At 43.7% G+C, this 18,576-nt stretch overlaps 1 protein-coding gene across 14 annotated transcripts in view; it reads left to right on the forward strand.

The window, feature by feature from the left end:
* srcin1a (SRC kinase signaling inhibitor 1a) overlaps positions 1-18,576 on the forward strand; it is a 111,435-nt gene that overhangs the window by 72,138 nt on the left and 20,721 nt on the right. For 9 of the 14 annotated variants that reach the window (XM_054758637.1, XM_054758639.1, XM_054758641.1 and 6 more), the window contains 7 exons: positions 4,394-4,420; positions 12,874-13,069; positions 13,513-13,524; positions 15,225-15,520; positions 16,854-17,647; positions 17,756-17,857; positions 18,271-18,398. In XM_054758637.1, the coding sequence (XP_054614612.1) occupies positions 4,394-4,420; positions 12,874-13,069; positions 13,513-13,524; positions 15,225-15,520; positions 16,854-17,647; positions 17,756-17,857; positions 18,271-18,398 (1,555 nt within the window). Of the gene's footprint in view, positions 1-1,437; positions 1,715-4,393; positions 4,421-12,873; positions 13,070-13,512; positions 13,525-15,224; positions 15,521-16,853; positions 17,648-17,755; positions 17,858-18,270; positions 18,399-18,576 lie in introns of those variants that run through there. The other 5 variants (XM_054758642.1, XM_054758643.1, XM_054758644.1 and 2 more) reach the window with 3 other exon arrangements.

Consider the following 18,576-nt stretch of genomic DNA (forward strand, 5'->3'; position numbering starts at 1 on the left):
AAGCACAAAAAGAAGTTAGCAACACTCAAGGCTAGCAAGTCAAGGCTGGTTCTTCTCTTTGAATAAGTTTTGCCCAAAAAAGACACAGAGAGCCAAAATAGGAAAAATCGCAGTGTTTTGTGCAACCTTGGAGGCAAACTTTGCTGGAAAGTTTATGTCAAACTCTCAATTATACAACCTTGACTTTAAAATTGCAAGGAAGATGTGATCAATAACTCAAAAAGCTATCCAGAATCCAAACGAAAACCTTCTGATGTCCCTCTACTACCAGTTTGTAGTTCTGAAAGTTTTCTTTGTTGTATTTATCAAAGTTCTAACAGCTTGCATTCCTCTTTCGAGCCTCATTGCTATAGGTGGCGCTACCCAAGCTGTTAGTCTTGGTAGTATTTCTCTAGTATTTTCATAGTATCACAGCTTTTATTGCTGTGTGTTTGGCACATACCGCATTCTATACAGTACGTACTACTACACATGAGTCTTTATTTGTTTTGGTGTGTTCCACAAAGGCAGATACCTTTATTTTGGCAAGTTAAGTGCACGTGCACTGCTGCCAAATGGGGTGACATCTGTAGCGCATGACATTCTATGTGTAAATAGAATCACAGACACATTACGTAATGGTGATGTACCACTCAGCCAACTTCTCATCTCTTGTACAACAACTTGTACACCTCTCTTTCCCCCAAAAGTCAGCTGGAATAGATTCCAGCTCCCCCTAATGATGCTAATGAGGACAAGCATGTGCAAGTATAATGCATTTGTTCATCAATATACTGAGATATTACATGCATCTTTAAAATCAACACGCACCTACAGTACATGGAGCCCTGGAAACATCATGAATGTTTTGTTTTTTCACCATTGCACACTCATGCACGTCTACCACTGCACAAAATCAAACCAACACCTTTAAGTCAACAGCTAAACCAAAACCAAACCAAAAAGCTTTGTTTCACCTGTCCACACACGAACACTCAGCGGGAGTGTTTGAAACTCTCTCTGGCTGAAGTTTTGTGTCATTGCCGATTATGCAAATTAGAGGATGATGCTATATAACACCCCCAGCCTAACACCACAGATAGATCGCAATCCTGTGGGAAACTGCTACAGAGATACAGAAAAACAATGCATGCTCAACATCAGTGCTATTTGGGTATTTAAAGGTAAATAGGTGACAATGAGAAAGGGAGCAGGAGAGAGAGGCAGGCGGAGTCCACAGTTGCCGTGGCAACCACTCCCACACACGGCAAGTAGAGGCTATCGCATTGCAAAGGTCAGCCTGTGCAGATGAGCAGCATTCTCGGATTAATGAAGGACCGTGGCAAATGGACAAATCCTGAGGTGACGTCGCATTTCTAGTGCATGGGTCTGGAGGGCGGGGACTCCTGCATGTGCAGCTGTCAGGGAACTGGGGGGGAGGAGGAGGAGGAGGGCTGAGGGGACGGACGGAGGGAGGGAGGAGCTGGAGAGGAGCGCTGCAACCAGTCAGGCAAGCCCGCCGTTCAATTAGCCAGCAGCGGCACGAGCCAGACAGCCATCTGCAAAAGAGTCCATGCGCTGATGTCGTAATGAATTAAATAAAGAGTTGCTCTGTGTGGAGGGGGGGGCGGAGGAAGGGAGGGAGGCAGGCTTGTGGAAGCCGGAGGAAGGGGAGAGAATGACTCGCTGCACCTGACGGACAAGCGAGGATGAATGGAGCGGTGCACTGGTGCAGGTGAGACTCACTGCTCATTGTCTGTGTGTGTGTGTGTGTGTGTGTGCAGCTACCTGTTGTGTTTGTTGTAGTCGTCGTGGTGACAGTATGTACATTTGGAAATATAGCATGTCTACTTTTTTTTTTTGCACTAGACAGGCTATGCAGAGGAACCAGACCGGGCTAAAGCATGTTAGAAGGAAGTGGGGGTGGTCTGTATGTGATTGAGCTGTGGTGGTGAGGCGGGGGGTATGTGGAGGGGGCTGTTTGGGGATGACGACATGAGTGGAGGAAGGATGCATGGGAGTAGTGAGTGCAGCCTGCTTTACATGCTGGTCAGGTAACGCTCAGCACTGTGCCTCGCATGCATGCATGCGTGTGTGTGTGGGCAGATGTTTGCACCATCATCTCTTCCCCCCCCCATGCTTCTTCTATGTGCACCCAAATGTGACAAAATGTCCCTCTGTGTAGATTCTACTTAGGTCAATAATTACTCTTGAGCACCTGTGAGCTGCGACTGCACGATAGCGCCGTGAAGAATGGAGGTGTCGTCTTGACAATGAGGGAGAAGAGCAGCCATCAGACGTGTTTAGCTGTGTGCCAAAGTAAAGTCAATAAAGTTGTCTGAGCAAGGGAAGAGTAAATATTTATGATAGCGCACTGATGGAGTGGCAACAGAGACTTTTCTGCACTCAATCCTGCTGACACTTGTTGGATTATGTTTCTTATTGCTGTTTGGGGATGAAGTACACGCAGCAAAAGCATACTCACGTGACTAGAAAAATGTGTACTACAATATCTGTCCGACGCTTACATTATAGTTAAGACTGTGCTTATGACCTCAGGCCATAAAATAAGGCATAGGATGTCCTTCACTGCTGCAAAATAGTTCAAATCATCTTTTTTGTGATTGTTTTTTAGAACAAAATGTGTCACTTAAAGTGTGTAACTTGCATTACGAACACCCCCACCCCCTCAAAAGGCAGGGGTGTCTAAAGTACATGTTCCTTTTTTTTTTTTTTTTTTGGCCCTTGGCATATTCTGGAAATGAAATGAATTGATTATTGTAATATCTAATAATATAAATCATAATTTGCTTTGTCACCTCTAACGCCAAACTAAGGTGTGGATGTTTGTTCAGATAGTTTAGCATATTGATTGATTGGACATCTTTTCATGCACAAAATCAAAGTTTACAAACAAAGAAATGCTGTTTCATTTGTAGAATATTAACGCAATGTTTCACATAGCTTTCGTGGCATGCAAAAGTCAGTAAATATTGATTGATTGATTGATTGATTGATTATTTTACCAACTTTATGATACATACAGAAATACAGAGGGTGTCCGGCAAACAAAAAATGTAACGCGAGTGGCCACTTTGATATTTTTCGCTTTCGTTTTCATTAAAAATGCTCAAATTTGTAAAGCTTTGTTACACAGTTTATTATTTAAAGAAAGAACAGCCTACATTTACATCTGTCAACAAATGATAACACTTATTAGTAGGATTTCTTGTAATGTTCAACATCCATCCATCCATCCATCCATCTTCTATCCCACTTATCCTCACTCGGGTCGCAGGTGTGCTGGAGCCTATCCCAGCTAACTTCGGTTTGGTCGCCAGCCAATCGCAGGGCACGTACAGACGAGGAACCAGTCACACTCACATTCATACCTATGGACAATTTAGAGTCGGCAATTAACATCCATGTTTTTGGATGTGGGAGGAAACCCAGGGAGAACATGCAAACTCCGAGATGCCCAACGGAGATCTTCCCGATCTCCTGACTGTGTGGCCAACATGCTAACCACTAGACCATAACTTTCAGCATTTCAACTTTCAATATTTCTCAATGTTGTATTTTTTTTCTGCCATAGACCCAATAAACACCACGTTGTGGTACGTAAATGGCCACTGGGCCGGGCTTTGGACACCTTTGTCATATATAGTATGATAAACTGGACCAGTCATCCACCATTGGTAATGTCAAATGTTAGAAAGCAGTAAAGGTTTGTGTTATACTACTATTAATGCTACTACTAGTAATACTAATAATAGGTATGACAAGCGTACTGTTATTCTGCGCCTATGTTGTTACTTTAAGCTGAAACTGATGCTTAATGTTGCTTCAAAATGAGAGACAAACCATGAAAACTCTATTTTTTCATTTCATATTTCACTTCCTCGTCAGGAGATATTAATACCCGGCGAGGCTGAATGATTACTGAGAAGCGCCCGCAGATAAGAATAAGCACTAGAATAAATGTTGGGATTTAACATTAAAATTCATGAACACTGCCCAGTCTTTTACTTTTTTTTCTTTCATTTATCATATGGAGGTACAGTATTTCCGGGGCGAGTGGAGCCTGGTCCTGACGCTGTGTCTGTGATGATTACATTTAAATGGCGGGAGCTTACCCCCTAAGACCTTCGGTTCCCCTTGTGAGCCCCGCTTCATGCATGCCGCCGTGACAGGAAGTTCAAGTGCATGAATGACACATGCTGCAGAAAGTGGTGCAGAGAAAATACAAGCAAAATGGTATCTGTCAAGAATATGAATGAGTTGCACAGCCAGCCTGAGAAAAAGAAGACATGATAATTAAACATGGCTTTTGTATAGGATGCACTTCAATGCTGTATTTAATGCTAACCAACACTTCCTCTCTTCTTTCTATGTTCTACTGGAAACATCACAGCAACAACCCAACTACTGGAGCTTTAAGGTCAGTGCTGCATGTCTTTGCTTGCGTTTGTATGTCTGGAGTATCACCGACAGTATCTGTGTGTTGATCCGAATAAAGGTGTTACGGTCCACTTGCGTTGGGACCAAGTGGTGCACCAGCCAACCACATCCGGCAGTTATTAGCATGTTTGGCCTTGGTGCATTTCTATGCATTGCTGACCACTATTCAAGTTGTTTTTCCTAAGTGTGTCCGAAAAGTTAGGAGTTATATCGCCTCCTACATAGGTATTTTTATTATATACCTGTCATAAAAGTGTGTTGTCCAAAATCTACATCCTTGATGCTGGAATTTAAGCCCTAGCGGGAACATGCTGGTTTGTATGTCTGTAGCTTCAATGCTAATGAGCTGTGTTTGTCCACATCTTTCCTCTGACAGTGTGTGTCTCCAAGAAGCGTCACTGTGTGCTTTTCCACTTTTTACATATACACTGTAACCAGAGTCCAATGTAATAGATGCCATACGGTATGTCCCATACATCAACGTAACATTAAGAAGCAGGACAGGAGGACACAAACCGCAACATTAGCACAGCTGTGTGTACAGCTATGTTAGCATACAGTGCTAACAATACACTCACATTTTAACAGCAACACCATGCTAGGTTAGCCTATTTTGTTGAAGAAAATCAAAGTGATCAAACTCCGTCTGTAGCTGACTGACGCATAGTTGACACAGCTTTATTTATAATATGTAGTGAAGCCTTCTTTTTGTTTTTAAAAGCTGTCCTCTGTGAGGTGGTGGGCGTATACACGGGGGCAGGTTCCTCTAGCTAGGGATGGGTCATATCTATGAGGATGGAGGTTTTCCTTCATGATGTGAAAAGCTGCAACTTCAAAAGCGAGTGTTTGAGCGCCTCTTCTCTCAAAAGTGGTGCAAACAAGTGAGGGAGATGATTTTTTTTGGCGTTTGGTGTTCATAAACAGGCTCCAGGGACACATATCACTCTTACAACATTATTTAAAAGTCACTTTTGTATAGTAGGGGACCTTTAAGGACTTTTGTAGTGGTTTATTTTTAATGCAAATCATCAAGTCACATCATTTTGGGGGCCTTTGAGCTTGATGGAAAACATGACAGTGCATGCGACCTCCACTCTGTCTGTCTGGTCAACTGTCAAGGCTCCTGCATGCATATATACAGTATGTGTGTTATGGAGGCGGCCATGTCAGGGTTGACAACAGCTTAAACTTCCCTTGCTCCGTTTAATCTGCCGTCGACTATTCCTAGAGGATTTATGATCAACACCGTCAGCCGCCGTTAACATTTGGTATAAACGTGACTTCCCCTGATGTGTTATGTTGCGACTGAATGCTCCGGCATGAGCACATAGGACAAATAAGCAGCGTTAAGACGTATTGATCACCTGAGCCGACGTTCAAGTAGGCCTCCTGCGGACCATTGTCTCTCGCGGAAGTTGGCAGGGAGGAGCTCGTGCTAAACAATGCAACTATTGATGTGTGAGAGTGCATGGAAAGAAAAGAAAAAGCCCTCAGGGTTATCTGCTGTGTATTTTTTCCTCTCCATTCCAGCTCAGCTCTCAGCGTGACAGGGTGGAAATGTCACTGAATATCAATAGCCATGTTCCTTGACCCATAGTGGGAGGCGCGGCAATTTATCTATCACTCTGAGGATTTTATTCCCAGTGTGATTGATGGGAATTAGAGCGCCGCTCACAAGCTAAATGATAACCTTTGCTTTTATCGTTTTGCTGATTTAGCTCCAGCACGCTGGCTGCCGAGCAATTAGATTCAACTTTGTTTGTAGGGCAACAATTTACAACACAAGTTAGCTCATAGTGAATAATCAAACTGTGGTCATCATAAAACCTGTTTTAAGCAACGTTTTAACGTTCTTAACTGTACACAAGTGTAAAAGTAAGTTCACCGATATTAGCATTAAGGTGTTTCATGTATAAATAATAAAATGTGTACTCGCCATTTGATAAGGCGCAACAAGTGTGAGCAAGGGAGAGAGCAATGTACCGAGCAGCCTGGACAGACTCCTGTACCAGTCTACCGCTGTCCCTCGTCCGCTTTCTGTTCTGTGGTCATCATCACAGTTGATATAGTTTGCCATCACCAGTACCCTGCTGTAGTGGCATCTCAAAAAACACACAAAAAGCTCTTGTACTAACTTTACTCAAATTTACGTCCATTTTAAAATCGTACAACCTTTTACTGCAGGGGGTTTGAGCGAGCCTCCCCTCAAAGAATCAAATAGGGTTGTGGAGCCTCCCCCTGCTCCCCAAAAAACTGTTTTCCTGGAGCATATTTTGTGTTCACCCCACAGTCTGTTTACTGTGTCACATCGCCTTTGAATATAACTGACGTTAGCTTTAGGGATTTGAAAAATATGCTTTTCTTTATTTTTCTCAAGCTGCTGCACTTCCCCTGCAGTCTCCTGGTCCCTCCCACGGGAGGCCCGCCTCCCACTTTGAAGAGCGCTGCTGTTGGGCGTCAGCAGGTTGCTAACTGTGCTGTTGACAATGATGACGAATGCAGCTCGGAGACAGGAGCACCTACTATAAGGGAAACACAGCATCTAAATGTAAACAAACAGAGATGGAGAACAGGAGAGAGGAGCCTGGTGCATTATGGGAAATCCCCAGCCGGACTAAGTCTGTATGACAACATATCCGAGACATGATTCAGGTCATCACGTTCTCAGAAAATCTCATTTATTTGCCACATCGTGTCCTCAAGTGTTCGTCGCATTTAAAGAGAGAGTATACATAAAGCTTATTTCTCCTCCCCCAACATGGTTGACACCTCATTTCACACTAAAGCGCTTTAAAGCTCGACTCCAACATCTTCTCGGCCTGCTGGAAAAATAAACCTGAAGTGCAAATGTTTATATAATAGTTTTTTATAGTAATAGTTTGAGCTTCTGGGCACAGGACAACGCACAGGTAGAAGAAAATAAACACATTCCAGGACTATTCAATGCCATCACTGCAATTTGCCAAAGCAATTTGCTCCTGCTATTAGAGAGCCACTGTAGTCCAGTGGGGTGTATTGTGTCGGGGGTTTTGTGTATCCAGGCAGAAGATTGGCCTCAGAGTCGAGGGACATTACAGAGTAGAATAATGAAGGTGGGCAAGGAGCGTCACATGGTAGTAATTGATCCTTAAAAACAGCACAGTTCTCCTGATATATAGAGGATTCTTGACTAGCGTTTTTGCATTTGATCCTGAAAAACAGTTACGTGGGGGATCTTTGGTGCTCCTGTCATAAAGGCTAACATCCTTGACTGCTGTTTTTAAGGCCCAACTTCACAAAATGCTAGCTTGATCCTGCTTTAAACAGGATCTTTGCTGTTTTTGAGGATCAACTGCCAAAACACTAGTCAAAGATCCTTTATATGGCAGGATCAAGCTAGCATTTTTGCAGTAGGGCCTTAAAAACAGAAGTCGAGGATCCTCGATACCAGTGATTCTCAACTGGTGGGAAAGGGCCAGCTTGGGTCTCGGACATGTTTTCAGTGGGTTGCAGGTCTAAATCTTACACTTTTATTCTGAAGGGGATTTTTTTGTACAGCGAGGTGTCATCTATTAATACCCCTAAAGGTGGCAACAACACTCTGCAGTACTATTTCAAACCCGCTGTAATAGAAGAAGACCTTGTTCGTAGTCTGCTGGCATGAAGTTGTTGAATGTGTCAGGCCTGTCTCTTGTTGAGCCTAAGAAGTATTTTAGCATTTTATGCTTATTATATTTATCAGCTCTTTCAAGTGGAATGGGCATCTGAGTTATCTATTTAATTGCCATAATTGGAGGTGTTCAAAATCAGCATATAAAACGTTAATCGCTAGCAGGAAAATGGGATTTTTGAGCATGTAGATAAAAATGCATTGTTCCTGAAGTGTTCATTAAACTTGGTTTGTGCTGGCGCACCATGTTGTTTTGTATTAGATATTCGAGATGAAAAATGTCCGCAGTTTGGGTCGCCTCTTGTCACTGAGGGGTGATGGTGGGTCCCCCCCACAGCCAAACCAGTTGAGAACCACCGCTCTATAATTGTGTGTGAGATCGCCCTGTTCTGTCCCCCAGTCGAGTACTGTCGAAAATGTCCCGTCCCTCGATATGAGAAGGCGGTCAGTGGACGTCCGGCACGACCAAGACGTGACCCGTCATTCATTATTTAAGCTGTAGAGCGTTCCAGAGTACCAATAAGGAGGTGACTCCAGCCCGCACGCACGCATTCATACATGTTTCATTGTCTTGTTCAGCAGCACCTTCATGCTGTAGTTGCTGTGCAACCAGCCGAGCATCCCTTACTCATTTCACACCTTGTTTTGTGACGCGTCAGATTTTATTAATTTTGCGATCGTCCTCACTTGGCAGGAATGTTTGTAGAGTAGAAAAGAGCCTCCCTAAAAAGCTCCTTAGACTCATTATAATTATAGCTTGATTTTTTTTTTTGATACACAGGTTACAATACGATTCAAAAACAATATGTTTTATAAAAACAGAACGATTCGATGCGGTGTACAAACAATACGATTCCGTTCAATTCGATTCTACGGTTAATGTTTGTTGATGTGGACATTAATCTTATATTATAACATAAAGATGCCAGTTATATGAAAGTGGCTTTCCTACAGTATTTAAAAATGTGTAGAAGATCACATCATATTCCAAAGCATGCTGTAAGGCACGGGCAAAAATAAAGTCAACAGAATAACAATATCAAGTATGTTTATTGTTTCGACACAGACCAAAAAAAAAGACTTGCTGATTTAACATCTTTTTGTTTGATGGGATCAAATATTTTGCATTCTATATTTGATATCTATATTTTTATATCTGTTAGGTTTGGAACATTTAAGTTTTAACATGTCTTAATGCTGCTAGAAATGGGAATGGAGCCACCCAACTAAGTTTTGTTGTATAACGTATGCAATGACAGTAAACATCCATCTATCCATATACCATATATAAAATATAAACAATGAAGTCTTAACCTTCAGTCCAATCAATAATACAAAATAAATAAATACTCAGCAACATACTTGACTAATTACTCTTGACTAATTACACAGCATACTGTCAGTTGTGCACACAGTGACTTCCTGTTCAGCGCAAAGTAAGTTTCATAATAAAAGCGTGGCAGTATTTACCTCGATTCTAAGGAAGTCGGCAGTGTTTTTTAATATGAGAAGACGAGGACAAGAATCTAATTTTTCACACATCAATCGACACCGTAAAGGAAAAATAATACTATGATGTTAAAAAGCCTGAGTTTTAAATAATCACTTCCGGTACAAAAGTGGTTCCGTTGATCAACGAACGACACAAACACAGCATGGTCGTCACTCGCATAGAAACACACACAGGCTTATCAGTTGAAACGGGTGTTCCTCCACATGTTTACAAAGTGACCACTGTCACTGTCACACGACCATTGTGTGTGTGTGCGCGCGTGTGTGTGTGTGTGTGTGTGTGTGCGTGTGAATAATGCATGATGGTGGCAGAAGGCAGGCCCATATAGAGAGCAGTATCAAGTCAGCGATAGCTTTGGGCAGAAATAATGAATAATGTAGCGAACTTCCTTTGATGCAAAACACTGCTGATGGATTCATGGCAGGCTAATAAACAGTAATGTGACTTTAAGCTAGTTTCAGCGTTTAGGGGAAATTAACTGAATAAGAAACCTTTTATTTCCTCTCTCAAGGGAAATGCACTTTTATCTATTCATGCTAGCTGACACGCTATGTAGGATCTACATATATGTTGTGTATATGCACACATGCAACACAATCCATGAACATAAAATACCTACTCGGCTCACCATGGCTGTACTCACGGCAGATTGTAACTTTTGAAGATACGCAGCCAGAAATTACAAGGATAAACGCGCATGCTAACGTTGCTGCTGTGCCCTTGCTCTGGATGCTCTGGATACTCCACAGTCTCCACTTCGCTGTGGCAGTGCCCTCAGTCTCCGCTTGAATATCACTTTTCTCCAAGTCCTTAAAGCTGGGTTGTCATGGACCGAAGAAGAACTTTATGCATTACAAGGGTGGCCTCAGGGTGGGGTACATTTTGTCATAGGGGATACGTGAATAAAAATGAAAAACGATTCGTGCCTAACACTCACAATTACGAGTGCTCCTGAACGTGACAGAGCACAAACTGCACAGTCAGAGCACAAAGAAGGAATGAGACAGAGCATGAAGTTCTTTATTGTTCTGTGTGAGTTGTATGAACAAATAAGTAAGTAACCTGACTACTGGTGATCCATCCATCCATCATCCATCAATCTTCTTCCGCTTATCCGAGGTCGGGTTGCGGGGGCAGCAGCCTACGCAGGGAAGCCCAGACTTCCCTCTCCCCACCTACTTCGTCCAGCTCCTCCCGGCGGATCCCAAGGCATTCCAGGCCAGTTGAGAGACATAGTCTCTCCAATCTTTCCTGGGTCTTCCCCGAGGCCTACTTTTGGTTGGACATGCCCTGAACACCTCCCCAGGGAGGCGTCCAGGAGGCATCCTGACCAGATGCCCGAGCCACTTCATCTGTCTCCTCTCAATGCGGAGGAGCAGCGGTTCTACTCCGAGCTTCTTCCGGATGACAGTGCTTCTCACCTTATCTCTAAGGGGGAGCCCAGCCACCCTACCAAGAAAACTCATTTCGGCCGCTTGTGCCCGCGATCTTGTCCTTTTGATCACTACCCAAAGCTCATGGCCATAGGTTTTTTTCATTTTCCATTTCATCATGAAATAATAGTTTAAGAAGCGGACATGTAGAAAACACTGATTTCTGTAGTGGAGTTAAGGACGCGAAGCAAAGCCATCAAACAATACACTTCTCTTTTTCTGCATAACTAGCCGCTATCAGTGAACAGAACTTTTGTTATAGATGTGAGCATCTTACCCGCTGAGTTAGTTTATTCGTAATCAGATTCATAAAGATGAAAGTTGCATCTCCGTGTGTTGCTTGAAACGCCCCGGGGGAGCAAGAGCGAATCAGCAGGGGAGCTTAATGTCAGCTGACTGATGTCGTATGACTTCTACAAAGTGACGTTTACGCAATTGACCCAAACTGCCTTGGCGATCTACTGGTGGCTCGCGATCGACGTAATGGGCACCAATGAAAAAAGAGAACCATCTGAAACCCCACACGAGCAAGCACTTGGTGACGGAGGCATGGGAAAAACTAACTCTGGGGAAGGAACCTTGAACAGAACCCAGGAATTTCATATAGAGGGTATTTGTCTAGTGTTTGCAGTCGTTCCTTAAAAACAGCTGAGCGCTCCTGTCACGTAGAGGATCTTTGGCTTATGTTTTTGCAGAAAGTCCTAAAAAACAGTGCAGTGCTCCTCTCAATTCGAGGATTTTTGTCTGGCTTTATTGCAGTTGGTCCTTAAAAACAGCAGAGCGCTCCTGTCATATAGAGGATCTTTGACTGGCATTTTGGCAGTAGTTTTCTAAAAACAGCATAACATTTCTGTCGTTTATAGAATCTTTGTCTAACTATATTGTAGTAGGTCCTTAAAAACAGCCGAGTGCCCCCTCACATAGAGGATCTTTGACTCGCGTTTTTACAGTATGTCCTAAAAACAGCAGTGGTCATCTCATATAGAGGACCTTTGCCTGACGTTTTGCTGTATGTCCTTAAAAACAGCACATAGAAGATTTAATCTATGACTTTTTAACTTTATTTGTGACTATATGAGCCTCTTGGTCACGTAAAAATGTTATGCATTTATTGTTTGCATTGACATTATGTATACAATGGCAGTAATAGTAAAGGCAGAATACTGCGCCCCACCCCCACTGCTTAGCTTTATGAAAATGCGTCCCCCATTTAGTTGAATAGACTTAAAAGCATCAGAGTCAATGAGCGTCTCACATGAATTCATGCTCCAGGGAGAGAAGTCACATCCCAACAGGGTAAAAATGTAAATAGTGCAGGAATAAGAGCAACACCTTCACTGTCTAGTGCCAAGTGTGCATCCTGGTCCGCCATGCAAACAACCAGCAGAGAGGCATTGTGGGAGCTCATTACGGCAGCCTCTGAGCCGAAAGGAGTGCCAGAGGATCAGGCAGGCGGTCTGCTGAATCCACAGAGCCAGCGTGGGGATTTGTATGAGCTTGCACCCCACCACCTCACCCCCCACACGCTCCTGCCCCCGCCCCAAAAGTGCTCATTTAAAGTTTATGGCAGCTCGGGGGTTGGGAGTTTGCACAAAGTCCAGGAAACATGACACAACTTTATGCAAAGCTCAAACACATTTTACGACTCATCTTTGGCCGCCACAATGAGACTGATGCTCAGCTGTCTTCTACTGTCATGTTGTGTGTGTTTGTGTATGTTACCACAGTGTGTGTTTCCCATCGTCCTCGTCCCCTGTGGTCGTGGTTTTATTTGTTGCTAACATGTCCAGAAAGCAGTAGGAGACTCACCGTGTTTACGTTATGTCCCCGTCTTACAGAGCCGCAGCCCTCGTCATTCCCAGTCCACCCAGTCCGGGCTTGCCGACCAGGCCACCAAGCTCTCCTTCGCCTCCGCCGAGTCCCTGGAGACCATGTCCGAAGCCGACGTGCCCATCGGGTTCAACCGGATGAACCGATTCCGCCAGAGCCTGCCGCTGTCACGCTCTGCCAGCCAGAATAAGCTACGATCTCCAGGTGAGCCTTTAGCGTTTAGCATTTAGCACCCGCCATTAGCATGTTGGAGCTGAAAAACAATATTACTGGTGTAATTGATTTATTCCTTTTATTTTTATGACAATTTTCATTGTAGTATGTATGCATTTTTTATCTGTATTATAATTTTTAATTTTTATTATTGTAGATATTTCCCAATAATATTTGTCATGCATTCAGAAATAATTTTTCTGAGTTGTGTGAGGCGGGTCCACACCCAAAAAGAGCAAACAGCAGATAAAATCGATATAATGTTATTTTTAGGACTATTAAAACCAAAGTGGCCATGAAAGCGGGCCAGTCTGGTCCTATCTATCTACTCGGACCATGTTTATACTAACTTGTCTTGTCTCTAACATGTTTTTAACGAATGGTCTTTCTTTGCTTTGTGTGTTCTTTGTGTTTGGACCGCGCTCTCTATCAAGATGAATTTGCAGGTTAGTCAGGCGTCAGACACATGCAGTTGACTTGTCTAATCAAGCTTTTCCATCCAGTGTTGACATATTCACTTTTGGAACACAGCAAAACGTCATATCAAGCTTGTTGTGTCATAATGCACATATATTCTTCCCAGAATATACGATGACATGAGGTATAAACAAAACTATTTTGACTGAGTAAACACATTTGTTTCACATTGTAACTAACAACAATAGGTTGGCATTGGCAAGGTAACTATTATATTGGACACATCGACTAGATCCCTCAAATGTATTTCATAGAACATGACCATTAATGACTAAAGTAGATATAAAATACAAAATACTTTAAAATTATATTTTTTTGGGTGGTTTATTTTAAATTCTCATGTTGAATTGCTACTTTGAAGCTGATAAAGGTTATAAAAAAAAACGATAATTTTGTGATACTTCTACAATCCCTAGGATCTACGGGTGTCCAAAGTGCCATTTTTTACCCACAGTTTTTTTTTTTTCCCAGCCGTTCTTCAAAAGTCAATTGATTTTGTCTGATCTTTCAAGTCACACAGAATATTGTGTTTTGTGGCTATATAAACGTGGAACCTACCCCTTTCATCTGGAAAAAAAAGGTTTGTTTCTACCTTTTTCCGTTCTTTAGTAATCAGCAGTAGAACATACTGTAGGTACGTTTCAGGAAAATATCAGTTCCCAACTAGAAAAGGGAGAAAACCACCTTTTTGTGAAAAGATACATTTTAAGCATACTGTATTTTTATTTTTTGCTTTTGTGACAGCTCAAATATCTAAATAACTATACCACAACATAAAGAACACAAAACTTTTTTTTTTATCACAATAACAATTTATTTACAAGCATAACACCATGAACTATTTACAGTTTTCACATTTGGAACTGAACTATGTGTGTGCACGAGTGGGCGTGTGTGTGTGTGCATGTGTTAAAATGTCCCTAGAATCCGTAACCTTCTGCACACTACACTCCTCCACGCTCTCTCACATCCTCCTTCCTGTCGTGTGTGTTTTTTCCGTCCACATGATCTCTGCCGAGTTCTTATCAAATGCACTTCTGCCACCTTGTGGCGTTTTTTATGGCTTAAAATTGCTCTGATGTGAAATCCATTAGTGGGGAATTGCCTCATCACCTCTTTTTGCCTCTCATGCAAAAAAAACTTAAAAGAAGTATAAATACATTGTTGGGATCGGGCGTTCATGTTTATAAAAACATATAAATATGTCTTTGGTATTGAATGAGTTCATTGGCACTCGGCTAATATCTAAATTATCTACTATCACAGACATCTATTATTAATTAAATATATTATTACCTATTATACTAATTTTAATTGTCACCTATAACATAAAGCTAAGATGGATTTTTTTAGTTAAAATAGCTTAGCATATGCAGACCTACAGTACCAGTCCAAAGTTTTAGGACACTTTCTCATTCAACAGGATGCAAAGGTGTCCTTACCTTTTGACTGGCACTCTACATTTCATTGGTTTTGGCACAGTATGTGGTTGTATATGCCCTGCTGCGTTGTTTTTTACTCAATTTATTTTTTACACATTTGGAAAAAGGATCTAGTCCCCCAAAACAAACATATAACAATTTGAATGTTGATGTTTGTGCATATGCGTGGTGTCACGCAGTGCCTTTAGTCCTCATTCAACTGACTGTAATTCTGTTTTTCTTTTTAGGCGTGCTATTCCTGCAATATGGGGACGAGACACGCCGTGTACACATCACCCACGAGCTGAGCAGCCTGGACACACTGCACGCCCTCATCGTGCACATGTTCCCCCAGAAGCTGACGGCGGGCATGCTCAAGTCGCCCAACACGGCCATCCTGATCAAGGACGAGGCACGCAACGTCTTCTATGAGCTGGAGGACGTGCGTGACATCCAGGACCGCAGCGTCATCAAGATCTACCGCAAGGAGCCCATCTACGCCTCCTACCCAGCCGCCGCACACCTGGCCAATGGAGACCTGCGGGTTATTGTCATTATTATCATTTATTTTTTAGTTTTTTTGTGTTTTACAAAACAGCCATTGCTCTGATCCCTTATACTTGTACTACTCACAGCCACGAGAGGGCATATTTGAACGCTGATTGGTATGATATGCTGAGATGTTTTAACCAGCGTTATAATCCTCCTTTCATATCTTTCTTCAACATTTTGTCTCGGCATTCACACCTAATTTCCAGTTCCTGGGGAATTGCAACGAGGAAATGTAGAGAAAAGCGCCGCTTCCTTTTGTAAGAATGCAGAACTAATGAGCATCTTTAGCACGCTAATAGTGTTTTCTTGTGTGTGTTTTCAATGGTAAGTTTGACAGGCTGTTACAGCGGATGCGATTTAACAGGTATTCCTTCTGGAAATGTATTTTCTTATCTTCAGTACGCCATCTGTTGCTGCACACACACACACACACACACCAGAGGACAATGTTGCGCCGTCAGACGAGCACATTTTTACATTTCTGCTTCAGCGATGATCAAGGAAGGCCTGAGGGAGACAGATTTTTTTTGTGTGTAATAATTACTTCCAACAAAAACCCTGCTTAGCCATGTCTTGTGAATGCAAGCGTCATTAGCTGTGTACACAGAAACGGAAAGGGTGACGACAGGGTATTGTACAGAACACAACAAGTGGTAAATGGACAGGCGAGCCGCACAAAGCAGGAAATCGACATTTTACTTCTGTTTGAGTTGCGTAGGCGAAGTCAACATCGCTAGACACTTCTGTGGGGCTGTCATCCAATAAATACAATGCTCAAATAAATAAAGAAAGAAAAGTGAATGCAAACTCCACACAGAGATGCCCAAACTCTCGATCTATTGGCCGTGAGGCTAACATGTTAACCACTCAATCATCGTGCTGCCAACAGTTTGAAGAGTTTGAATGCTTGTTTTCATTTTAGTAAATGGGAATTCCCTATTGGCTGAAGTGCAAAAAGTTTGGACACCCTTGCTTTACATATTTCACAGGACCTTAACAAAGGAAGAGGGTTTTCGAGCTCCGGCTTCTCCTTGGCATTATCGCCAAAGGCACAGACTTTTGATTAAATGAAATGCCTCTGCAATGCTTCCGTTATTTCCTGTTAACAAGGCAAGCAAGAATGACTTAAATGCTTAAATAACATGACAAGTGAGAGCAGATTATTTTGGGTTTGATGGCTGTAAAGGGAGTCTCATCACAACTTTATGGTGCGGTACAAAAAGCAAACTGTATTTTATATTGTAAATTCACATAATTATGTAAAAGCATCTGGTATCCGTCAGCTGTGTCTCCATGGTAACAGCATCCCTGCATCCTGATTCCAGAGAGAGATGGTCTACTCGTCCCGTGACTCGTCCCCAACACGCCGCCTCAACACGCTCCCCTCCTCATCGGCCTCCTCCGGCTCGCCATCCCGCTCTCGCCTCTCCTACAGCGGGGGCCGCCCGCCGTCCTTCGCGGGGCCTCACGAGCAGGCCCGCCACCCCCACCACCCGTCAGCCGCCCACGTGGCCAACGCAGGCCTCTCGCCGTCGCCTAGCGCCATCCTGGAGCGCCGTGACGTCAAGCCGGACGAGGAGGTCTCGGCGAAAAACTTGGCGCTGATGAAGAACGAGTCTCTGTATGCGGACCCCTACAGCCTGATGCACGAGGGCCGCCTCAGCATCGCCTCCACGCAGTCACTAGCTGCCATCGGCGACCCCTTCAGCTTCCCCGTGTCCTCGGGGCTGTACCGCCGCGGCTCTGTGCGCTCCCTCAGCACCTACTCCGCAGCCGCCCTGCAGGGGGAGCTGGACGATTCCCTCTACAAGCCCGGGGGGCCGCTGTACTCAGACACATACTCGGCCACACTGGGCATGGGCTTTCGCATGCCGCCTTCGTCCCCACAAAAGATCCCGGACATGCACCTGCGGGACAGAGACTCATACTCCAGCAGGGCCTCACCTGTCAGACAGAGCTTCCGCAAAGACTCCTCCTCCTCTGTGTTCATGGACAGCCCCAAGTCCAGACCTAATTCCAGCTCTGAGCCTCTGTGTCTGACAGCTGGACCAGGGGAGGGGGGCAGGGCCACGCCAGGGTTTGGTTCTTCGCTGTCTGGACCGGACTCTGATGCCAGCAGGTGAGTAAGAACGAATGAGAGGGCCTTTTATATATTTCAATGCATGCTTTCTAAGATGAGACTTGACATGAGAGTGGATGGTACAGTTTTCTCTGTTTTCTCTGGCAGGGATCATCGTCTGGAGCGCATGGAGGCCATGGAGAAGCAGATCGCCAGCCTGACTGGTCTGGTCCAGAGTGTCCTGACCAGAGCGCCAGACAGTGACAGCACGTAAGACTTTCTAACCCGTTTCACCTCCTCATGGTCACAGCTAGATACAACGTTGACCGTTGCAAGAATATCTCAACTGCTGTTTCCTTAGCAACGGGGAAGTCAAAGGACAGGGAGAGTTGGCAGACAGAAGTCAGACAGAAGGAAGTGACTTCCAAAAAAAGAACTATTAGGATTGGTTATGCATATTAATTTTGCAACTGAATCGCTACACTTCAACAGAGAAAGGACAGGGAGGGGTGGCAGGAACAGACAATTTCAGATAGGCATATTATGAAAATGAATTGTGGGTACATTAGAGACACAGTCTCCTTTACGGACAACACAGCGCCTGGGTTGTGCTGTCCAGCAATGTTGGTTCTGTTAGCGTTAGCACTGTAATGGGCTTGCCCTGTGTGGCCATTGATCCTCAGATGCGGCCTGCTGCGTCTCTGCATGATGGCGGGCTGCCCCCCGGACCAGGGAACCGACTTCTCACGGACATTACCTTTCTCTTCCAGCGACAAGACAGACACCAACAGCGACGGCTCCGCCACCGGAAGTGAGTACGACAGTCGGGCTCGTAAAACGCTGCTAATGAGAATTGTTTCATTTCAGACGTTTTGTTAGTGGACACAAACTAGCGACAACCCTCAAGTTAGTCTACTCAGACTACATCAATTTTGTAATACCTTAAAGGTCCCAAATGATTGTATTTTCTTAAGTCTCAGAGGTTCTAA

Source organism: Dunckerocampus dactyliophorus, chromosome 18 (assembly GCF_027744805.1).
Source record: "Dunckerocampus dactyliophorus isolate RoL2022-P2 chromosome 18, RoL_Ddac_1.1, whole genome shotgun sequence".
NCBI lineage: Eukaryota > Metazoa > Chordata > Actinopteri > Syngnathiformes > Syngnathidae > Dunckerocampus > Dunckerocampus dactyliophorus.